Source organism: Hypanus sabinus, chromosome 12 (genome assembly GCF_030144855.1).
Source record: "Hypanus sabinus isolate sHypSab1 chromosome 12, sHypSab1.hap1, whole genome shotgun sequence".
In the NCBI taxonomy this organism is placed as follows: domain Eukaryota; kingdom Metazoa; phylum Chordata; class Chondrichthyes; order Myliobatiformes; family Dasyatidae; genus Hypanus; species Hypanus sabinus.
The window spans coordinates 50,888,977-50,914,921 of record NC_082717.1 but is presented as its reverse complement, the minus strand read 5'-3'; the positions used below and the strand labels follow the sequence as shown (position 1 = coordinate 50,914,921).

The 25,945-nt window shown below is 39.0% G+C and overlaps 1 protein-coding gene across 12 annotated transcripts in view; it reads left to right on the top strand.

The window, feature by feature from the left end:
• The window catches only part of nrxn1a (neurexin 1a), a 1,527,797-nt gene that overhangs the window by 686,247 nt on the left and 815,605 nt on the right, over nt 1-25,945 (top strand). For all 12 annotated transcript variants that reach the window (XM_059985909.1, XM_059985911.1, XM_059985919.1 and 9 more), the window contains one exon: nt 609-992. In XM_059985909.1, coding sequence (XP_059841892.1) covers nt 609-992 — 384 coding nt within the window. The remainder of the gene's footprint in view (nt 1-608; nt 993-25,945) is intronic.

The following is a 25,945-nucleotide window of genomic DNA, read 5'->3' as shown; positions in this document are numbered from 1 at the left end:
GTACATCTATTCATTTACCTGACCTTATCAATGATTTGGTCCTCCTTTGCTGAGCTCCCATGATGTCTTTGATGGTTTATCTGTAGATCATTTTCCTTAAATTATCCTTATAGTGGTAAAAACTCAAAATGTACTGTACAGTCTTAAGACTGTAAGACGTTAGGGCAGAACTGGGCCAATTGGCCAATAGAATCTGCTCCACCATTCGATCATGGTTGATGTATTTTTCATTTCAACCACATTCTCCTGTTTTCTCCTCATAACCTTTGAAGACCTTACTAATCAAGAACCTATCAACCTCTTCTTTAAATATATTCGGTGATTTGAACTCCACAGCTGTCTATTGTAATGAATTCCTAAGATTCACCAATATAGGTTAAGAAATTCTTCCTCAGTTCTGTTCTAAAGGGACATTCTTCTAATGAATTAGTTACTGGGCATGGATATGTCAAGTAACTAATCCAGAACTTTGGACAAAATTAATTGACTTTAACTTTAAACTTGAGGAAGAGTACACAATGACTGAACTAAGTGATTATACAATCATTTCCTAAATAAACAGTTATGAAAAGTTATATATTTTTAATTCCTATATATTTCCTTTACAGGGACTATATCCATAAACAGCAAGCGTTCACCATACATGGCACATGGGGAGAGTGAAATTTTGGATTTGGATGATGACTTATATCTTGGTGGACTTCCTGAGAACAAAGCAGCTCTTATTTTTCCAACAGAAGTATGGACGGCTCTTCTTAATTATGGCTATGTTGGTTGTATTAGAGACTTGTTTATTGATGGTCAAAGTAAAGACATACGGAGGATGGCTGAGATCCAAAATGTGGCTGGAGTGAAACCTTCATGTGCCAAGGAACTTCCAAAGCAGTGCCTTAGTGATCCATGTCGAAATAATGGTATTTGTAGAGAAGGCTGGAACCGATATATTTGTGACTGTTCTGGATCTGGATTTCTTGGCAGGTCCTGTGAGAGAGGTAAGTAAGACTTTAAAATCACAATGTCAAAATAGATGTGTGATGTGTTAAACTGGTAGTGCTGTATTTCACTGGAGGGTTTGAGAAATTAATATTGATTGTGTAAAGGAACACAATCAATTGTCATCAAGTATGCTAAATGCCACTCTTGATGACACTAGGATCTTTCCCTCCATTTTGCTTAATATAATGTAGAAGCAAACAACAATATTAGGAATTTAGAATAAAACAAGAATAGAAGGAATAGAACTTTCACTTTCATGGACACCATCTCATTTTCCTGATATATATTGATTATTTCTTTGTTATTATTATTTCTCTTTTGTATTTGCAGTCTGATGTCTTTTGCACACGATATCATGTTTCTGGGATTTACTTTGTATACCTGCAAGAAAAGGATTCTCAGGGTTATATATGGTGAACATATACACTATTTACTTTGACAATAAATTTATTTTGAACTTTTGAAAGAAATTTGCAAAGTAATGTAACTTATTACATTGTGGCGACTCACTTCCCAGCTCACTTGAACTGGCTCACAAAGCGGCGCGCGCCGGCATTGAGGCCGGTCCCAAAGAGGGCACCAAGCATGCTTCACCAGCAAGGGGAAAAGTCCGACTACGGGACAGATCTGTGAATATGCACCCCCTAAAGCATTTCCACCAGGGGAGGGCGGGATCAGGAAGGTTTTAAAGCGAGGCCACAAAGTTGGAATATACCTCTTTTGTAACTGCAGCTCACCGACTCTGTGTTGCAGCACTGTGTGTAGCACACCGTTATAATCTTCGGAATGTAGCTGAAAACTGTTATAGATCAGGTATAATGGACTGAGTCACTTTTCTGGGTGATTGATGGTTGGCAGGAAAGCTGCCCCAGTGAAAAGGAAGGTATTGTAAAAGATCATTGAATGAAAATGATTGGAATCATGATTCAATGATGAAACAAGATTAATATTATAACCAAGCAATAATTGGTTGGTACTGGAACAACCAATAATCCATCGCATTACTCCAGAAGCTCAATAAGTGAAAATTTTAATGATTTTTCATGATTATTCTATTCTTTTGCTCCAACAGATATGGTTCTTTTCCAACAATAATTATAGTTATTAGTGCTGTAATAGCTATTGTAACTGTGGAATCTATATATGGCAACTATTTATCATTAGATATAAAAATAAATTACTGAATATATTCAGCAAATCTGTTCTACAAAAATCACATAATTTATTCAGTAGCATGTCGGAGAGGACCTAGTATCTTCACCAATCTTATAGAGTTTCTTTAGTGAAGTTACCAGGAAAGTTGATGAAGACAAGGCAGTGGATCTTTAGCAAGGCATTTGACAAGATTCTGCATGGGATACTGGTCAAGAAGGTTTAGTCACTTGTCATTCAGGGTGAAGTAGTAAATTGAACTAGACATTGGAAGAAGCCAGCAAGTGATAGTAGGTGTTTGCCTCTTTGATTCATGTCCTGTGACAAGTGGTGTGCCACAGGGATCAGTGTTGTGTCCATTGTTGTATGTCATCTATATCAATGACTTGGATGATAAAATAATGAACTGAATCAGTAAATTTGTGGATGACACCAAGATTGGGGCCTAGTGGACAGTGAGGAAGGCTGTCAAAACTTGCAGCAAGTTCTTGCCCAGCTAGAAAAATAGGCTGAATGAATGGCAAATGGAATTTAGTGCAGACAGGTGTGAGGTGTTGCACATGGGGAGCAGAAACCAAGTTAAGACTTGCATGGTGAGTGTAAGGGCACTGAGAAGTACAGTAGAACAAAGGGATCTGGGAATTCCAGGCCATAATTCCGTGAAAGCGGTGTCACAGGTAGATAGGGTCATAAAGAGAGCTTTTGGCACATTGGCCTTCATAAATCAAAGTACTGAGTACAGCAGTTGGGAAGTTACGGTGAAGTTGCATAGGACTTGTGTGAAGAATAATATGGAGTATTGTGTGCAGTTCTAGTCCCCTACCTACAGGAATGATATCAATAAGAATGAAAGATTGTAGAGAAAATTTCCAAGGATTTTGCCTGGACTTGAGGACCTAAGTTATAAAGAAAGTTTGAATAGATTGGTACTCTATTCCCTAGAATGTAGAAGAATGAGGTGAGATGTGACAGGGTATATAAAATTATGAGGGGTATTTAGATTGGGTAAATGCAAGCAATCTTTTTTCTAGTGAGTTTGTGTGAGACAAGAACAAGAAGTCATGGTTAAGGGTACAAAGCAAAATCTTTAAGGGGACCAAGAAGGGGATCTTCTTCAGTCAAGGTTGGTGAGAGTCTGGAATGAACTGCCAGTGGAAATGGTGGATTTGGGTTGGATTTCAACATGTAAGTGAAAGTTGGATAGGTACATGGATGGGAGGGGTAAGGAGGGCTATGGTCTGGGTGCAGATAGATGGGACTAAACAGATTAATGGATTAGCACAGACTAGATGGGTTGAAGGGCCTGTTTCTGTGTTGCAGTGTTTTATGACTCTATAAGTATGAACTTTTTGTCAGCAATGCACACAAAATGCTGAAGGAACTCGGCAGGCCAGGCAGCATCTATGGAAAAGAGTACAGTCGATGTTTCAGGCTGCAACCCTTCAGCAGCACTGGAGAAAAAAAAGATGAGTGGATCTAAAAGGTGGGGGATGGGGAGAGAGATACACAAGGTGTTAGATGAAAGCAGGAGGGGTGGGATGAAGTAAAGAGCTGGGAAGTTGATTGGTGAAAGAGATACAGGGCTGGAGAAGGGGGAGTCTGATAGGAAAGCATTTTGTATGAGTTGCTCGGATTTCCAGCATCTGCAGATTTTCTCTTATTTGTCAGGATTTTTTAAATATAGAGAACAAAGTGCCATTATGCTTTATGTACATTTGTCTTAGCTACAGAGTCATGAAACAAGTTTGTTGTAACTGTCACACTGACCCATAAGTATCCAGAGGAGGAATGACATTTACTATATAAAAAAACAAAGCACTGATGATTCCACATGTTTGCTTACTTTAAAGTAAATGAGGCAGTAATCCACTAATCTCAGAAGAGCCCTAAAACGTGCATTGCTGTCATCTGTTTCTGGTCTGCACCATTGACAGCCAGTCCACTCCTCCAGCATTAATTACCTCTGGTGTTCGTTCATGATCTGTCAGTGGCCCCATGCTGTTTCTCATCAGAATGTTGCCCCTTGAGCCATCCACGGACACAAAGTCAGTTTTTATTGTACACTGATGTCATCTAGATCTACCTCACCACCATTGCTCTAGACATATCTGATACTTGTGCTTTTAGAATGCTCTTCTCCTCTGAGAGAAATCTTTCTTCAACTAAGCGCTAGGGCACACCAGAATCTATCTTTTTATACTTCTTTTTATTCCAGTCTATTCACTATCATTCATGAACTAGATACAGGTAGTCCCTGAGTTATGAACGTCCGACTTACGGACAACTCGTACTTACGAACCGAGGAAGGCGAACGCTGTCCGCTATTTTAAGTCAGATCGTGATGCCGTCCGCCATTTTAAGTTGGATTGCCACGCCGTACGCTATTTTAAGTCATTACCATTGACACTGTGTTGAGTGTTTAACTTTGTATTTGGCTTAAAATTTTCTCAGTAAGATTCACCCTGAACCCGCCACCACCCATTCCGGTCGGCTGGTGGCGCAGTGAGATCAGTGCCAGGCTGGAGAACAGAGGTTCAGTGACAGACTATTCCCATGCCGGGTTGATGTTGATCCAGTGACTCCCTTACCATCCGTGCCGGGTTGATGTTGAGCTTGCTACTCGACCTCATTAAAAAAAAACACTGCCACCTCTAGTTTAAATTCCCACATGGAATATTGTGGAGGATCAAATACCCAAACCCAGCACAGCCCCCACTTGTCCCATTTAGCCTGTCTCCGTGCAGTGGTCCTTAGGACCCAGCGGACCTCGGGAGCCGGCGGAGCTCGGGACCCGCCGCCTGCGGTGTTTCTGTTCCATTGACGGGAAGCGTTCGCAATTGAAAATAAAGTGGAAGTAATAGTGGTTGGAAAGAGGTGAAATGCCATCGGTCATTGGAAAAGTGTTAGGCTACAGTCGGTCAACGATCCGAACAATTTTAAAGGATAAAGGATAAAGTGAGAATAACAGAGAATGTGAAATGCCCTGCCCCAATGAAAGCTACAATTATTACTGAGCAACGCATTGTTTTAATTATTGGAATACATACGTTTCTTAAGTGTTTTATATGCATAGAAAGGTAAAATGTATACTATATACTAAGACAAACATTTGACGAACTGACGCTAAATAATACCGGATGTACTTGTTCTGACTTATGTACAATTCTGACTTAAAGACAGACTCAGGAACGGAACTCATACGTAACCCAGGAACTGCCTGTACTCAAAACCTTTGGCCTCAATTTCAACTGAGCTGAATGTTTATCTTATATTTGTTTATACAGTATCCTCCATGATTTTGTTGTCTATATCCACTCTTATCTATCATCTTATTTTTCCAAATTTCATAAATCTAGTACTCTCATGGTCTCTGCACTAAGTTGCCCCCATAAATGATCTCATTCAATAATGTCAAATCTTCCAATTACTTCCAGTCTATCACTGAACTTGTAGTCCACTAATAGCTTTAATTTACATTTCTCATCCTCATATTCCCTTCAAGAGCACCAAAACCCTGTTACGGATTGGAGGCTTGTGTATCTGAGAGGTTTACACGCCTCTGTGACTTGGAGAGCTATGTTGACTAGAGTCAGGATTTTATGCTTTGCCTCTTGGTAGAGTCACCCATACCAAACAGGTCAAAGTGTAGAGGCCAGGCTAAGAGTAGTTCACCAGATCTCCAGGTTCAGGGGTTCAGCTCAAGACTAACAATCCTGACTGATAAAACAAAATTGTTGTGGAAACAGCAATGAAGAATATTTTTACATCTGAATGCAATGGTATTCCTGAGCCTCCACTTTGAACTTGCATGACTGACAGTAGAGAAAAACTGAAAGGAAGTTACTGACGTGATGAAGGAAGCCCTGAAAATTGCCAGAGATGGAGGACCTTCAAAGTGCCAACGGCGTAATGGGCTGTAAGTTCCTCATGTTCAAGAAGTTTACATATTCCCTACTCTTTCTTCTAAACTCTTATGCCTTCAGCCACCTTTGCCACAAGCTCTAACATCTCTTCTTCAATGCTTATTCACATAACGTGGCATTATGCTTGGATCTTTGATCAAATGTTTAATCAACTGCCTGAAGCTGCCTTTTATCAATTGTTTTTTTTTTGCATGAAATTGTCCCTGTTGTTGCAATGGTGCAATGAAAGTTAGAGTTAAATGAGGAAAGATGATAAGAGATTCGCATGGAATATTAGTGAATTGATTGGGCCCTGTAGACAGCTCCCTGTTAATTATGATGGTAATTCAGTGTAAACCAACTTCATGCAAGCCACTCAGTGCAAACTGGCTTAAATTTTTAAAAATAATTGTTATTTCTTTGGCATCAAATTTGATTCAGTGCTATGGAAACTATGAAATATATTGAAATACACCGCCGAGCAATTACAGTCTAACAGATTTCAAGAAAAAGTGACAGATTTGGATCCACTAAATGATCTTAATCTTATTGAAATTAAATTGAAGGGATAAATAATATTTTTTGGGAATGTAAACCTTCATCAGATACAAAAAAGAATACTTAATTCTCTGATTTGTGGAGCTAAAAATAAATATATGAAACAAGTATCTATAATTACTAATGCTTAAGCTGTGGATTACAATTGACTATTGATGCTCTTGGCAATCAAATCAAAACTCCTCCAAAGCAATCTGATAACTCCTATGTATAGCCCACAGGGTTGATATTTTTTTCAAATGATACAAGTTTGGAATTTGTTTCTCTTTCTCCTGATTATTGAGATGCACTAAAAGTTGTGTGCTACTAAGTTATAAATTGCTGATTATGAATTAGGGGAAGATGCAATCTGTTCTTAATGAGGAAAGAATTCTATGTTTTGAATAAAGCCGACAGAACACAAAAGTAAAATTGAAATACAAAAATGCTGTGCTGTTAATTCTCACTGCAGTGTGAGGTCCTAAAATAACAAACAGCACCTGAGAGGATTTAATCTGTACAGTGTTTCTTATTGCACTATATTGCTCTGTAGTCATAAAGCACAGAAACATGTATTTTGACTGTACTGACTATCAACCACTCTACTGCATAATCCGACACAAGTCCCATTCTATTCTCCCCACATTCCTATCAACTCTTTCCAATTCCTGCCTCTCACCCACAGGCAGCAATTTACAGCATCCAATTAACCCACATTTCTTTGGGATGTGGATGTTCAGACATCCTGAAGGGCTTTTCTTCTGTTCTGTATGACTGACTCTGACATTGAGATGAACGTATTTTATGAACTACATCATGTGAGTTACTGATGTCCTGCCTCCATGCACAAATAGATTTAGTGCTATTTGTTAAACTGCAGAAAGATGATCATTCAGCCTATCAGGTCCCTGTTGGTTCCAGGTGTATCGTTATCGTGAGTCCCATTCTGTCCACCTTGTTCTCCTGTGACCTACTCCCCCCACATTTCCATCTTTGGGCACCTTTCAGCAGCCTTCATCCTGCTGACCTGCATGTTTTTGGAATACGGCAGAAAACTGGAGCATCCAGAGGCAGTCCATCCAATCATGGGGAATAAATGGAAACTCCACTCAAACATGAAACCAACATCCTGGTATGCCAGAGCCATGAGGTACCTACTCTAAACGCTGCACCACAGTGCTGCCGTTATGAAGGCAAGCTGCTTCTTGCTCTCTCTCTGTGGACACACACTTTAGTCCATGCTTAATAGAGGTGTGAGAGGAGGATGGAATGATGAGTGTTTCTTGGGTGACAGTGGATGAGGGAGCAGTGTATTGCATGATCATTCTGCAATAGCTATACTATCATACAACAGTGGTGGAGGCGGATGCAATAGTGCCTTTCAAGAGACTTTTGGATGGGTACATGGAGCTCAGGAAAATAGAGGGCTATGGGGAAATCTGGTAAATTCTCAGGTGGGGACACGTTCGACACAACTTTGTGGGCCTAAGGGCCTGTATTGTGCCGTAGGTTTTCTATGTTTTCTATAACTCATTTTATGATACTGCAATGACTACTTTAGCAAGACAATAATACATAGTACAGAGGTTTTCCCTTTGGTGTGATTGCTGTTCTCCGAGAAAGAAAATTTCTAACCAGATGACCAAATTATCTATAAATATGGACAGAATTCTATATAAAGAAAGAAGTAATTTCACTGCTGATGGGCGTGCATTTTTTTGCAATGATGTGCAGCATATTTTCTGGGCTAATTTTCAAGACAGATTTTCATTCTTGCAATGTGATGGTTAGTACTTGCATTAAAAGTTCCGAGTATAAGTGCATTTTTGCTCTTTGAACCATTAGCTGTCATTCTGAGTTTTTCAAAGCAATATAATATTTTGTAAAACTATTCTCTTTTGTAAGTATTTTTGTCATTTTTTACTAGCAACCATAAAACTTGGTCACAGGTACTCTTGAATTATTTCTTATAAATCTTAAGTAGTTATTTTAAAATCATTGCAGAAGCATGAGGGCAAATAGCTCGAGCAGTTGAGGTACAAATATTGAAGCAGCTTGAATCTCAATGTAAACTTACAATGTAAAATGCAGCTTAGAGTTAAAATCTTTTCCTTCTTCAGTTTTGCACATATGTATACTACAGTACCTAAAAATACTTAGATGATGATTGTTTGAAATTATTTGGAGATTGCTATTGTTCAGCTGGAAGATATGCATTAGAGACAGGCAGACATACTTCATTGATCCCAAGGGAAATTGGGTTTCGTTACAGTCGCACCAACCAAGAATGGTATAGAAATATAGCAATATAAAACTATAAATAATTAAATAATAATAATAAGTAAATTATTTCAAGTGGAAATAAGTCCAGGACCAACCTATTGGCTCAGGGTGTCTGACACTCCGAGGGAGGAGTTGTAAAGTTTTATGGCCACGGGCAGGAATGACTTCCTATGACGCTCAGTGTTGCATCTCCGTGGAATGAGTCTCTGGCTGAATGTACTCCTGTGCCTATCCAGTACATTATGGAGTGGATGGGAGACATTGTCCAAGATGGCATGCAACTTGGACAGCATCCTCCTTTCAGACACCACCGTCGGAAAGTCCAGTCCCACCCCCACAACATCACTGGCCTTACGAATGAGTTTGTTGATTCTGTTGGTGTCTGCTACCCTCAGCCTGCTGCCCCAGCACACAACAGCAAACATGATAGCACTGGCCACCACAGACTCGTAGAACATCCTCAGCATCATCCGACAGATGTTAAAGGACCTCAGTCTCCTCAGGAAGTAGAGACGGCTCTGACCCTTCTTGTAGACAGCCTCAGTGTTCTTTGACCAGTCCAGTTTATTGTCAATTCATATCACCAAGTATTTGTAATCCTCCACTATGTCCACGCTGACCCCTTGGATGGAAACAGGGGTCTCCGGTGCCTTAGCCTGCCTCAGTTCCACCACCAGCTCCTCAATCTTTTTCACATTAAGCTGCAGATGATTCTGCTACCACTATGTGACAGTTTCCCACCATAGCCCTGTACTCAGCCTCATATCCCTTGCTGATGCATCCAACCATGGCAGAGTCATCAGATAACTTCTGAAGATGGCAAGGCTCTGTGCAGTATTTGAAGTCTGAAGTGTAGATGATGAAGAGAGAGGGAGACAGGGCAGTCCTGCCAACCACTCTGTCTGACACACAGTGTTGCAAGCGCGCGTACTGTGGTCTGTCATTCAGGTTATCAATAATCCATGACACTGGGGAAGCATCCACATCACTGATGATCACAGCTGAGGATCACCAATACCCATTTCTTTTCATCAAACTGAACTTTGGTTTGGTTTGTTTTTTTTCTCTTTGGAGACGCACAGAGACATTTCTCACAAAAAAAAATCTCAGAATTTCATTAAGAAAATAGTTCCAGACAGAATTGTGCACATTTGTTTTGAGATCACCACAATGTGTTTTTTTGCCAGTTGTTTTGATGCATTCAGATTGTTCGGTCAACTACAGAACAAATCTGGCTGTCAGAAACATTCAAGATGTTGATTTGAATGTGCATTCTGTACTACCCTGTAGCACATGGTAGGAATCACAATTGGTACTGCCTGGTTCAAATGGCAATGGATGGACACTTCGACAGTAGGTTTCAGGCATAATATTCCATTGTTATGTAATTAGAATAACTAAAATTTGTGTATTTCAATGACATTTATAGTGTTCATGTGTAATTGAACTTGCTGTATTCAGAACAGAATAGTTTTAAATACAAAAAGCTTAAGAAATTAAAGAACAAGTTGCATCATTAAGTGCAGAGCTTAAGTATATTCATTCATTTGTTATGTGCTGTGTCATATGACTTTGGCTGATCATGGTCGTTCCATGACCATGATTATTCTTAAGCGGTTTGCCATTGCCTTCTTCTGGGCAGTGTCTGCAAGACAGCTGTCCCCAGCCATTATCAATACTCTTCAGAGGTGATCTGTCTGGCATCAGTGGTCACTTAACCAGGACCTGATATGCACCAGCTGCTCATACGACCGTCCACCACCTGCTCCTATGGCTTCACGTGACTCTGATCAGGGAGCTAAGCAGACACTATCCTTGCCCAAGGGTGACCTATAGGTTAGCAGAGGGAAGGAGTGCCTTACATTCCTTTGGTAGAGATGTATTTCCACTTCACCACATGTTAAGTGTATGAAATGATGTAATTCTAATGGAAGCACCATTTCAGGCCATTACTAGCATGGAGCACCGACTCTAGCCTGGATGCCACACCACAACCGCACCCCCAGTGGACTAGCTTGCATCAGCTCCCAACAACTCTCCCGGGTGGCTGTAAAAAGGCTTGAGGCGTAGTCCTTGCACATGCAAGGTAGCAAGCACATATCAGATATCAGTAAAACACAACCACCCAATAGACAACACCATGGCCTGAGGCCTAGTCCTTGCTGCAACCAAGGCCACACTCCCGCTCCTGCTCAGCGCCAATAAATCAGGAAATCGGACTTGCACAACTCCAAGTTAATAATGCCCAAAAGGGTCTTGTGATTGCAAGACAAGTGACCAAAATTGTCACTTGCTTTTGGAGTGTATGCCTCTGTATTAGACTGTCGGAAATTAGTATATTTCTTTCCTCAGCCTGATGGAATGCAGATGCCAAAAATACCTGAACTTGTCTATGGCAACCAACAGATTCAAGTTCAAATTCAAGTTTATTTTCATCCAACCGTTTACATGTATACCTGAATGCAAGTTCCATAATTATCCATGCATGCTTGTGTGGCCTGTGGATGACACATGACCAACACAGAAGCAGCCTCCTTTGTCATAGCTTAAATAAGCCCATTTTGTGTATGACAAGTTCAAGTTCAATATTGACTCCATGAGTTATGAGATACCTCCCTCGTGAGTTGCAACCAGCATTCTCCTTCATGAATCCTTTCATGAAGATGATGACAATCACCCCTGATAGCTAACCACTGAGGTTCTGAGTGCAGTGTTGTGCCAGCCCACGTGCTTTTAATTTCCAGATTCCACAATATTGTAGCCATCCCTCCTATTTGTCAGTATCTGGAGTCCTCTGTGCCTTCATGGGAGTAGGTGCCTCGTGGATGAACGGCAATGGGGATGAGTTCTCCACCACACAACTATTGGATGAAGCATTTTACACCACAAACCACACTCAAGGCTACTCTGTCAATCTGTGTATAATTTTTTTTCTCTGCTGCGGTAAGGAAATGTGATGCAAAGTTAATTTTGTTTATACCTGACATGTGCCATAACTGCACCTCTATCATAATCAAGCCATCATAGGTAAGCTCCACTGGATGATGTTGATCATAATGTGTGAATACAATGTCTGATGCCACCACTTCCTTTGTCTCTTGGAAAGCCACTTCACACTGCTTTGTCCATTGCCATTTCTTCCCGATCTCTCGTAATGAATTCAAGTGGTGGAGCACAGTAGCCAGACTTGGCTGGAGCCTGTTATAGTAAATGACAAGTTCTAAAAAAGGACCATAACTATGACACGTCCTTTGGCCTTGGTGCGTCCACCAGTGCTTGAATTTTCTCAACACACTCATGCAATCCCTATGCATCAAAGCTGTGACCACAGTATGTAGTACTTGTTCTAAAGAATTCACATTTGTTTCATCATACTCTGACCTAGTCATCAACAACAAGGTCCTGGCCCACGTCCAGATACCCTGCTTCAACTACGCCTTCTTCGCTGGCTGGGCCACATACACCGCATGTCAGACGGGAGGATCCCGAAAGACCTGCTCTATGGGGAACTGGCCTCTGGCAAGAGAGTGCAAGGGCAGCCCCATCTTCATTTCAAACATGTCTGCAAGAGAGACATGAAGTCACTGAACATGAACGTCGAGAGGTAGGAGGACATTGCAAGCGATCGCTCTCGCTGGAGGCTGGAACTACACAGAGGTCTAAAAAGAGGAGAAGAGAAGCTGAGGTTTGCTACTAAAGAAAAACGCACTCGCCAAAAACACAGCAGCAAGACAACACCGGAGGACGTCGCCTTCAAGTGCAGTCGCTGCAGCCAAGACTGTCACTCCCGTGTGGGCCTCTATAGCCACAACAGACGCTGCTCTACCAACACAGACTGAAGCAAGACTTTCCAGGCACAGATCCATGGACTTGCAAAACTAACTCTGAACCATAATCTTCCAATAATTTTAAAAACTATCCGGTCAACCTTGGAAAGAACTCCTTCAGCCTCTATGTGATCGAACATACTGACTACTTTATCATGATTGGTATAAGGAACCGAATGGGCTTTATAAAATGTTTGTAGCATTTTCATTTAACACTACTTTACCCTTGATATGTTTAAGTTTTCCAAAACCATCATTCAGTAACTTCCTTAATTTGCTTTCAGTTAACACTCTAATAGGAGATATGGTATGCAAATGGTAGGTGGATCTCCAATCAAGTTAGAGTTGTCTTAGCCAATCACATCCCAACAATGCTGGCCCTCTTGTTTTTACCACATACAAGCTCAATGTGGCTTTTCAGTTGTTCTATTTCACTGTTACAAGTGTCATTACCACAGGAGTTATCTTTTCTCCAGTAGAAGTTCTTAGGTGGATATCTGCAGGTTTTAATTCACTATCTTTAAAATGCCATTCAAACTCATTTTGTGGAATGACTGCAACAGCTGAGCCTTTATCCAATTCTATTTTTTTTGTAATTTATTTTTTTATTGAAGTTCATCAAACAAACGTTTCCATAAGATGTATTTCAGACATTGTACATATATATCATATAATCATATATATCACAAAATCTCCACAAAGTATTTATCTGGGGTATACACTTACAGAAAAGAGTGGAAAGAAAAAACAAGCCAAAGGAAAGAACAATGTACAAGTATCCAATTCTATTTTAATTTAATTTGATGTTCACTTCTGGTGTAAGCCATATTGCTTGTCTGTTGTTAGTTTTCACATTATAAATCTCAAGGCTGTGATGTCCTGTGTCACTCTCATCATGATCATATTTTTTTACTAACTTCCCTGTGCAGACCACTTTTGTTTGTATGTCTGAAATGTTCTTTGCATGTGTCATATCTTGTTGCATTTTCTGCAAGTTTTGCCTTTAAATCTGCATTGGTCTAGTGTATGTGAGACTGAACCAAAGCAGTAACACAATTTGCTCGAGTAGACCACTTTCTGTTTAGACTTTGCAATTTTTTCAAGCTTGCTGTCATCCCTGACTGCAACACAATTGTGTCTCTGTCTGCTGTTTCCAGTGACACAGTAATTTCAACTGCTGTTTTAAACATAAATTGTGGTTCAGCTAGGAGCCTGTTATGAATGCTTTCTTGTAGGCTTCCACAAACTAAACAGTCTCTCAGGCTACATCCACACTAGACCGGATAATTTTAAAAACACCGGTTTAGCGTAAAAACGATAGGCGTCCACACTATGCGTTTTTAAAAATATCTCCGTCCACATTGAAATGGAGATTTTGGTGAATCTCCTCCTACTGCGCATGCACAGGACACATCTACCGAAAACAAGGGACATGTTTGGTGTTGAATCTCGCTGTGTTTGTTCAGTAACAAACTAGAAAAAATTAAACGACGGACAGCTGTTGGCTCTCGTGCAGGAGGATTTAAAAGTAAAAAAAAAACAAATACTGGAGCGTATGGAGGCAACCGACAGGGAGTTCACAGACTATGACCCGACTGATGATGAACATTGAAAAACTGACTAACTGTTGCATTAATAAAGCCCCTTGTTAAATGCGTAATATATGTCTGCATCAGTATTATCTTGTATTTCCATACAATGTTATACTAGGCTGTTACACATCTATTGTCAGAGAAGTACTTGCATAAATAGGTAAACCACCTTCATACAGGCAAGGTCAGAAAACAGGGCAAAGTGAGTACTGTATACTTACTTATTCAGTAAGTTATGGGTCAAAGTATTTGGTGAGTACATTTCTAACTCTCCTGGCTTCAGTCTCGTTGTCATTTGTTCTGAGATTGTTAGGTCACGGTCAAGAAAACAATGAAATGGCGCGCTGCTGTCTGACAGCGTTTTCAGATTTCTCCAGTTACTCCGTCTGTACTGAAGTGCCCAAGCGGCATTTTCAAAAATACACACATTGGAGAGCGTTTCTGAAAAGCTCCAGTTTCAGGGGACAAAAATGCCATTTTAGTGTGGACGGAGGGTAAAAACTAAGAAAAAAAGCTTTGGTTATGGATTTATCTGGCGTAGTGTGGACGTAGCCTCAGTGCATCATTAAGCCCAGCAGTGAACTTACAATGCTTCAATTCAGCCACATGCACTGAACTGGACTCCCCATCCTTTTGATTCTGCTTTTGAAATCTAAAGTGTTCTGCAATCAACAGTGGTATCAGTTCTAAATGTTCCTGCATTACTTTCACAAAATCAGCAAAGCTCATTCTGGCTGGTGTGGTTTAAGCAAACTGGATTGCTTTAAATCCAATGCACCCAACAAAACTGTGACTCACTTTTCATTGGTTATTTTATTTGCTTAAAAATACTGCTCAGTTTGCTTAGTACACAATACCCAGTTATCTCTTGTGCAATTGAAAGTGCCTATCTTTCTGATATAGCCAGCCATTTTTGTGTTTTTTTGAGTTTATGATTATTATCACCAAGTAATCACTGTTTATGAACCTGTGAATTTGGCTGTTTTCTGCATTTTTTAACTTGATCATTGCTGTCTCATTTTCATGCTGCATTTTTAACTAATTGAAAAGAAACATGGCGCCAGGGGATACATTTTTAATCTAAGTGAGGTGCACAGATATGATGATGTATTTAATGCCATTCATGTATTTTTACATATAACCTGTAATGCATTATTTAAACAAACATGAAAGTTTATTCAAATAATATATTTACATTATTATTAAAATATTACTGAAATATTAAATACATAGAATATAGAAATCTAAAGCTCATTACAGGGCTTTAAGCCCACAATGTTGTGCTGACCATGTAACCTACTCTAGAAACTGCCTAGAATTTCCCTACCACATAGCCCTCTAATTTTCTAAGCTCCTTGTACCTATCTAAGAGTCTCTTAAATGACCCTATTGCATCCGCTTCTACCACCATCCCTCGCAGTGCATTCCACACACCTATCATTTTCTGTGTGAAAAACTTATCTCTGACATCCCCCTTGTGCATACTTCCAAGTGTCTTAAACCTATGCCCCCTCGTGTTAGCCATTTCAGCCCTGGGATAAAGCCTCTGGCTATTCATACAATCAATACCTCTCATCATCTTATACTCCTCTATCAGGTCACCTCTCATCTTCTGTCACTCCAAGAAGAAAAGGCCAATTTCACTCAACCTATTGGTATAAGGCATGCTCTCCAATCCAGGCAACATAATTATAAATCTCCTCTGCACTCTCTGTATAGTATCCACATCCTTCCTGTAGCGAGGTGACCAGAACTGAACACAGTACTTCAAGTGGGGACTGATTAAGGTCTTATATAGCTGTAACATTACCTCGTGGCTCTTGAACTCAATCCCATGGTTGATGAAGGCCAACACACCATGCACCTTCTCAAAAACACTGTCAACCTGCGCAGCAGCTTTGAGTATGCTATGGACATGGACCCCAAGATCTCTTTGATCCTTCACACTGCCAAGAGTCTTACCATTAATAGTGTATTCTGTCTTCAAATTGGACCTACCAGAATGAACCACTTCACACATATCTGGGTTGAAGTCCATCTGCCACTTCTCAGCCCAGTTCTGCATCCTATCAATGTCCCACTGTAACCTCTGACAACCCTCCACACTATCCACCTTTGTGTCATCAGCAAACATACCAACCCACCTTTCTACTTCTTCATCCACATCATTTATAAAAATCACAGAGGAGGGGTCCCAGAACAGATCTCTGCATAACAGCATTGGTCACTGTCCTCCATCCTAAATATGAACTATCATAGCAGTTTCTATTTTTGTTAGCTATTTTTTTGAAAAAAATTCTCATCTTAATAAACAGTATGAGAATTCATTATCAAAGTTACTGCAATGTGTTTATCTAATATTCAACTGTGCATGTTGAAATCAGCTATGTACTGTTCCTTCACCTCAAAGATTTAGTTTCCATTCAGTTGCTGTTGCTGAAAGACTAAGCACCGTAAAGATTAAAGCTCAGATATTCTGGTGCAGGAAATGTTGTAATAAAATAGCCCAATTATAATTTGGAAATAATTGTCTTGATTATAGTTTAACGATTCTATCCAGAAGTTCTTACTGAAATAAATTCAGATAACTTGATGGCAATTTCCATTGGCCATTAATACTAATTGCCACTTAATTGCAATGCTCATACAGAGAATGTTTGCTACAAAAGAAAACACACCACTATTGCAGCAAGTAAGGCCAATGATATTCATGGAGCTAAATTCTGTAAGAAGAGTTCAAAATTCAGAGGATCACTGACATATATAAAGTAATTTGTTTTGTGGTAGCAGTACAGTGCAAGATGTACAAAATACTATAACTTACAATAAAATATTAAATGTTGCAAACGAGGAATAGTGAAGTAGTGTTTATGAGCTTATGGCAAAATCTATTGGTGGAAGGGAGGAAGCTGTTCCTAAAATATTGAGTGTGTGCCTTTAGGCTTCTGTACCTCCTCGCTGATGGTGATAATAAGAAAAGGGTATGTTCTAAATGCTGAGGTTCCTTATGAATGATATTTTCTTGAGGTACCACTTTCTGCAGATATCCTCAAAGGTGGGGAGGCTTGTGAAGTATAGCCACTGGCATGCCTTCTTCATGGTAGCTCCGCAGTAGCATAGTGGCTGGTGTGAGGTTATTACAGTTTGATACAAGGAGTTCAGATTTTAATCCGGCATCCTCTGTAAACTGTTTGTATATCCTTCCCCATTAATACGTGTGTTCCCTCTGTGTGCTCCAGTTTCCTCCCAAAGATGTGCTGGTTATTCGGTTAGTTCATCTTTGTAAATCGTCCTGTGATTAGGTTAGGGTTAATAGGTGGGTTGTGGGAGGTGCAGCTCATTGGGCCAGAAGGGTCTGTTCCACACTGTGTCTCGAAATAAGTAAAAATAAATAATGGTTGCATCAATTTGTTGGGCTGAGGATAGATCCTCTGAGATGTTGATGCACAGGAATGTGAACCTGTTCACTGTTTCCGCTCTGGTCCCTCAATGTGGACTAGTGTGCCTTCTAACTTCCATTTCCTAAAGTCTACAGTCAATTCCTTGGTCTTGCTGATGATACGTGTAAGGTTGTTGTTGTGACACCACTCAAATGGCATATCTATCTCACTCTTATATGCCTCCTCCTTGTCATCTGAGATTCCACCCACAACAGTAGTGTTATCATCAAAATTACAAATGGTGTTTGAACTGTACCAAACCACACAGTTCTTAGGGAGCTCTACTGTGTTTCAAAACACACCGCCACCAGAATTTCTTCCCCTATCTTCTTACTCTGGCTTCAGCCCCTTTCCTTTCCAGTCCTGATGAATAGCCTTGGTACGAAATGTTGACTGTTCTTTCCCAGAGATGTTGCCTGACCTGCTAGGTTCCTCTAGCCTTTTGTGTGTGTGGTTCTGGAATCTCTTATGTTTATGATTTGCTACTAACTGGGATTTTAAAAAAAAAGATCTGAGTGAGATGTAGCTGTGAAGCATTCACCAGCATTTATAATCCACAAAATAGTATGACATCATGTCAGATATCATGCTAAATACTTTTAATTGGAAAGATTGTTGCCAAACAAGTAAACTGTTGAATATTCAAGTTAATTAATCATTTTTTTTAAATTATAAAACTCCTCTAAATAGTGTATGAGTTGTCAAGATGTAAATGAGTCATGGTGATATATTGTGATATAAAATCTCTGACACTAACAAAGTGTTACAAATATATTTTTTAATCTTCTTCCCGACTGAATATAAGGACAGCATGATCAAATCATGTGGCAAGTTAATATGGAACCCATTTGCAACAGGTTCTATTGTCATAGTGCATTTTTCATTGTGTTCTGTTTTGAATGTTAGATGAGTATAGATTGTGCTCATAATGCATAATTTATTAAAATAAGCAAGGAACAAAGATTAATCATAAAGATATTAAACTGGGATTGATAAAGTATTGTGCCAATTTTATTACTATGATTTAAAGCTTATTTTCTATTCTGCATATGAGCCTTAGTTTTATTTTTTAGTAGGATTATTACTCCTATTATTTATTATTGAAAGAAAGTACAACACAAATAGATATTAAAACCAGAGAAGGGCAGCATAATTAATGTCTTCCTTGTTTATCCTAATAATAGCTACCTACACTCTTGTACTTGATTGAGAACTTACTTATTTATTGTTAAATAAATATTTTTTGACATTTTTTTCTGAATTATATAATGACATTGATGCCTTGATTTTTTGGGAGGTTGTGTCATAATGAATAGTTGAGAATGTCAATTTTGATAATTCTGTTATTTATTGATATTTTATTATTAATGTGTTAGGGTTGTTCTGTTGGTAAAAAATGAAATCAAATCCTTAGAAAGAGGAGACATAAAGTTGAAAGATGTAGAATTATTGTGGACAAAGTTAAAAAACTGCAAGGATAAAACCCAGATGGGAGTGAGTTATATACAGGCCTCAGAACAGAAGTGGTGGTTACAAATTAAATTGGAGATAAAAGAGGCATGTAATAAGGGCAATGTTGCAGTAACCATGGGGGATTTCAATATGCAAGCAGATTGGGAATGCCAGGTTGGTGCTGGATCCCAAGAGAGGAAATTTGTAGAATACCTATGAGATGGCTCTCTAAAGCAGCTTATCGTTGAGCCCACTTGGGGAATGGGAGTTCTGGACCCAGGTTTGAATGGGGAGCTTAAGGAACCCTGAGGAGAGAGTGATCATAATATGATGGAATTCATCTTTCAGTTTGAGGAGAAGAAGCTAAGATCAAATGTATCAGTATTACAGTGGAGTTAAAGGAATTGCAGAGACATGAGAGAGGAACTGGCCAAAGTTCCTCCAGCAGAGATAACAGCAGAACAGCAATGGCTGGTGTTTCTGGGGGAAATTCAAAGGGCACAGGAAAGATACATCCCAAAGTTTAAGAAATATTCTAAAGGGTGGATGAGGCAATCGTGGCTGACAAGGGAAGTCAGTAGATGAGGCAATCATGGCTGGCAATGAAAGTCAAAGAGAGCATAAAAGCAAAAGAGAGTGTATATAATATAGTAAAAATCCATGAGAAGGGAGAGTATTTGGAAACTTTTAAAAAGCATAGCAGACAACTAAAAATGCCAAAAAGAAAGAATGAAATTTGAAGGTAAGCTCGCTAATAATATCAAAGAGGATACAAAAAGTATTTCATGTAAAAATATATAAAGAATAAAAGAGAGACGAGGGTCGGAATCAGATTTAATATCACTTGTATATGTAGTGAAATTTCTTAATGTTTCAGCAGCAGTACAATGTAATACATGATGATGCCAGAAGTGCAAACGTGTCGTGGGAAGAAGTGAGTGTTATTGCGAATACTAAAAGGGGAAGAAGTGTGGTAAGCTGAAAGGCCTGAAGCTTGATATGTCACTTGGACCAGATGAATTTATACCCCAGGTTCTGAAAGAGTTAGATCATGAGAATGTGGAGGCATCCGTAATGAGCTTACATTCTTGAGTGGTTCTGAGGGACTGGAAGATTGCAAATGTCACTCCAGTCTTTAGGAAGAGAAGGTGGCAGAAGTAAGGAAAGAAATTCTAGGGCATTTAACCTGACTTCCGTGGTTGGAAAGATGTTGGAATCTAATATTAAGGATGATGTTGCAGGGTATTTGGAAGCACATGATAAACTAGACCAAAATCAGAATGAGGAAAGGGGAAATCTTGCCTGACCAATCTGTTGGAATTCTTTGAGAAATTAACAGGCAGGATAGACAAAGTTGGGGAGGAGAAGATCTAATAGAAACCTGTCAAATATTGAGAGGCCTAGATAGAGTGGATTTGGAGAGGGTGTGTCCTATAGCAGGGGAGTCTGGAAACTGACGGCACAGCTTCAGAACAGAAGGATTTCCATTTTAGAACCAGAGGTGAAGAAAAATTTCATTAACAAGGGGATAGTAAATATGTGGAATTCATTGACACAGCTGTGCAGACCAATCCACTGGGAATGTTTAAGTCAGAGGTTGATAGATTCTTCATTAATCAGGATATTAAAGGTTACGGGGAGAAGAGAGGAGAATAGGGTTGAGAGAGATAATGGGATAATAAATCACTCATGATGAAACGGAAGATCAGACTCAATGGGCAGAATGGCCTAATTCTGCTCCTATGTTTTATGGTCTTATAATAAAATTCCCATGAAAAATGTTTGAATAATCAAGATGTAAGTGAGTCATGATGATATATTGTGATTTAACATTTCCAACACTAACAAAACGTTCCTGGTGTTCAATTTATGGTACAGTTTTGACAGAGTAAGTTGAGAGAGGATTATGAATCACAGATCATTGATAATTGTCAATTGTTTTCCAAACTTCTTATTCATTTGTTAGTTATGACATTGACACTGCTTCTGCATGGGCACTTTGTCAGGGAAATAGTTGCATAGTCATCATTAAAGAGCAGGGTCGCATAAGAAAAAAAAAATCAACTGGATACGACAAAGGACAGACATAGGCATGACGGGCTGAATGGATTCCTGTGCGAGATACTTTTAATTAATGGCAAGGCAAATAGCAATTTTGTCATCTCCTATAGGGTGATGACCAGATGCCACATGCTTCTGACTCGGTTGTGGCATAGAGAAGAATGTTGAGTGGCAGAGGAAATTTTGTGTATTGCTTGTCATCCATCTCTATAAACTCATGGATTATGTGCACAATTCCATTCTTAAATGCAGTGTGGCTCCATTGACTGAAGTTGTAAATCAGCAAATGGATTCAAAAATATTTGACTATCAAAGAGATTAATCTTAAAATATATTAAACAGGGATTGATAAAGTATGCGCCGATTTTATTACAATGATTTACAGCTTATTTTCTTTTATGATCATGAGCCCTAATTTTAATTTAGTGCGATTACTAATCTTTTCATTTACAATTTAAAAAAAAGTAATGTACAAATACAAATTAAAATGAGTGAAGCACAGTATATAATGTGTTGTGATATGAGAGGGGAGGGTAAGTGTTTTTTGAAGAGCAATTCCCAAGTTTGTTACTTTAATTTCTTTCCCTGCCCTGCATCCTGTCATGACAATTCTAAGCCAGTGGTGATATATTTGCCTCTGACACTGTAAATCTCAGTACATAAATGTGTCTAACCCAATAGGTGTCCAAACCCTAGTTTGTAATTCAAAGGTTTCAAAGGTACATTTAATATCAGAGAAATGTATACAATATACATCCTGAAATGCTTTTTCTTCACAACCATCTATGAAAACAGAGAAGGGCCCCCAAAGAATGAATGACAGTTAAATGTTAGAACCCCAACATCCCCACAGCTCCCCTCTCCCGCACCTTAGCTGCAAGCATCAATCCCCCTCCCCACCAGCAAATAAAAGAATCGGCACCCCCACCAAGCACTCAAGCAAGCAGCAAAGCAACAGCAGACACAGACTTGCAGTACCCCAAAGACTACCCGTTCACCCAGTATTCGACATACTCTCTCTCCCCGTTTTAGAGGTGGCTGCTTTTCACAGCGAGAGGGGAGTCATGACAGACAATTCACTGGCTTACGATGTTACAAGGCCGTTGCATTGCTTTTTCTGAGCTCTGTGCCAAAAGACCTCAGGCTTCTGGGCACACAGCCGTAGATCTTCTGACTCCTATGACACACTGATCTTCTGCCAGGACACCGACCTTCGATCCTCCCATCTTCAGAGCCACAAGATCTTGAATCCGCGAAGGTGAACTAAGCTTTTAGGTCGCATCCTTGGCATCTCGAATGCTGGCCAGTCGTGAAACCCCAAGAGCGGGTTCCATTCCCACAAAGAACCAATGTCAGCGTGTAACTCCAGGTCAGGGTCTTCAAAAAAAAATCCTAAAAGGGAAAAATAGAGATATTAACAATGGAAATAGAGCTGTTTCCGAAGATGCAAGCAAAGGAGTCGCCATTTAGCGCCATTATGACTAATCTCTCCCTTCCAGATTCAAGTAGTACATCTACCCTATGATTTCAGATTCATAGTTTCTCAGTAAACAAGCAAAACCACGTACAAGTGCGAACTTGTTATTTGGTTTTAAGCATTCATCTTATTCACTTTGGAACAAATAACATGGAGTGAAGAGCAATAATAACGTAGTAAGTTTTTCAGTTGTACCTGTGATGCCTCTGTATTTATTTTTCTTTTAACAGAAATAAATAAGTGAGTGACATATTGTCTTTGTTTTAATTTCTTGCTAAGAACAGAAACTCACTGTTTCTGTGAGCTGAAATAATGGGTGATTATGGGTGTTTTAAAAAAATTTTCATTAGTCCCACTGTTTACGGGACTCAATTTCACCTGTTGATTTAAAATTTCTGTTCAAATTCATGTGTATCTTTAATCTGTTAAAAAAATCCACGATGTACCAATATTGTTTCACTGCGCTGCTGAGCTCGGTTTTCCTTGTTTCCCTCCTCTACTTGTCAACCTGTTTTGTCATCTGCTGTACCATCTGGCTTCTTGTTCTCTCTATCTGGCCATGCTCAAGTCAGACTACCAGAATCCACATTGATCATTCCATTCTCCACTATTTCTCTAAGAATGTACTTATGTTTACTTGAGTATCTCTGGCTACATCTATTTGATTTTTTAGTTCTATTAATTCTTCTGGCCGGCTGCCCTTTGATGTAAGCGGCAAATACATTTCCTGCTGGTCAAAGTCATCTGTGCAATTTTTGGCAGGTATTCACAGTTTAATATTGTGGATAACATCAAAAGAAAATCTAGGCAAATTCCAACGCTTCCTAAGGCTACTAAATACGAAGGCTTAGGGTTAATTTTAAGATGCATCCATAAGGAGCAAATCCTCGGAGCTAATAGGATCCAATATAACTTTGCAGCATCAAAATGAAGAGCTAAAGCATAAACAATGGTAGAAGTAAAGTAAACGCATCTTATTTCATCGATTGTGTTTTTTAAATTTTTTGTACAGGAATGAAGCTTTGTCACCCTGGCAATTATTTTCTTTTATTTTGAAACAGTATCGTGATGGAACACCTATTTTCACATCTGTCAATGATACTACTTAAACTACTTACAACTCAACCTGCCTGATAATCTTCCGCCTCCACATTAATGATCCTATATATACAACTCACTTTCTGAGCAGATTACAGCTTACCAGCTTTGAATCATTTGTGACTGAGAAGAATATAGATTTATACTCTTCTTACTTGGAATTTTTGATAAAAAGGTACAAGTTAAAAGAGTTTGTAATCAGCATCAATTTGATGTTCCACATGTATTTGCTTGAATGTTCTACAAGGTATTTGAATAAATTTACATGAATAGTGCTTCTGTATTCTGTGGCCATTTTTTACATGAGCAGAAACAAGCAGATGGGAAGGCAGATGCTGTAACATTGGATCCTTTTTCATCATTTTGCCCTGTTAAACATGACAGTCGCTGCCTACAGATGGTTTTGTTGTAGGTGTTGTTTACAGGACTATTTTTGTAATTGTGCTGGTTCATTACAATACTGCATAAATCTTTGTCATTTTCTCAAGGCCTTGGGGAGCAAAATTAAAAGTATCCATGTGAAGCTGGCTTAAAACTTGATATCAGAATTCACAGTCATTCATCAATCATTAGTTTAATATTTCTTGAGCTTACCCTAAATTTGGTTCATGCACCTCCTGTCTTCCAGTATTTTCCACATCCAGTAGAGCTTCATTTAAATCTTCCTACAGCACTTGGAGTACAATATGATAGTACATTTTGTTGTCTGTTGATAATGATGGTGAACATGCTCCTCTGGCATCTGTGAGTGAAACTGATCATTCATGATCTACTTAGTCAAGGTATGAATTAAATTGCTTTGAGCCAACTTTACTGTTCATCAGTATAAAGTGCTAAAATCTAGTCAGCTGAAGAAGAAAAACTTATCTATTGATTTTTGATACAACTAAAATAATTTATTGTATTCAATTGAACAAATTTGCTTGAATTTGAAGAATCTACAGTTCATTCCTGTCATGATCAGAAGGTAATCTGTGTAATCTTTTCAAACAGAAGTGTTTTAGGTGAAGTACAAGGGGAAGCAATATCAGAATGCAGAAAATAGTGTTACATTTACAGAGAAAGTATGGTGCAGGAAGACAATAGATGCAAGGTGCATGATGAGGTAGATTATGAGGACAACTTCATCTCTAACGTACATGAAGTCCAATCAAAAGTCTCATAGCAATGAGATCAAAGCAGCTATTGAGCCTGGTGGAGTGTCTCTTCAAGCTTTTGTATTTTCTGGCTGATGGAAGGAGGGAAAGGAGAGAATGTCCAAGGTAGGAGCGGTATTTAATAATGTTATACTAAGGCAGCAAGAAGTGTAGACTGAATCTGTGGAGGGGAGGTTAGTTTTTGTAAGGGACTGAGCAATGTTCATAACTCTGTGATTTCTTGCTGCCTTGGGCAGTGCAGTTGCCATACCAAGCTGTGGAGCTTTTAGACAGGAGGCTTTCTATAGTGCATTTATAAAAATTGCAGAGGGTCAACTTCAAATGGTCAAGGTTTTGTAACCTGAATATAACTGAAGAGTTTGGGGATTAATGGTGGAGAAAGGATGAATGATATAGAGGTAGAGTCCAAAGAATGATTGTAACTATTGATTTAATCAGGAAAGCATCCTATTCCAGTATGGTTCAAGGAAAGCCATATTGTCTAAGGAGCACAAATTATGTCAGGAGCACAAGGATGAGTCATACCTGAAGTGTCTGTTTATATTGATACACAAATACACAGGAATCATCCTTATTATCTTTTGTTCTGTGAAGCTATTCATTTTGAAGTGCATAACATAGTTATGCTTTCATATTTCTAGATGCATATTTTTTAAAAGATTTGTCAAGGAATCCTGACATAAAATAAGTTCTATTTTTTCAGACTAAAACAGATGAGTGTTCCTCGTAGAAAGTAGATTTAATATTACCTATGCATCATTTGTAGAGATAATTGCCTTTCGGTAGAAAAAAAGAACAACAAAGATGAGTATTTATGAAATAGGGAAAGTTTGAAGAGAAAGGGCTGACGTAGAAGTAAAGTGATAATGATTTGAACTAAATATAGATATTTAAAAAATGAGTCCTGGGGAGGTGCAGATGGTTAAAACAGAAAAACTGAGAAGGACAGAAGCATGCAAAATCTGAAATGA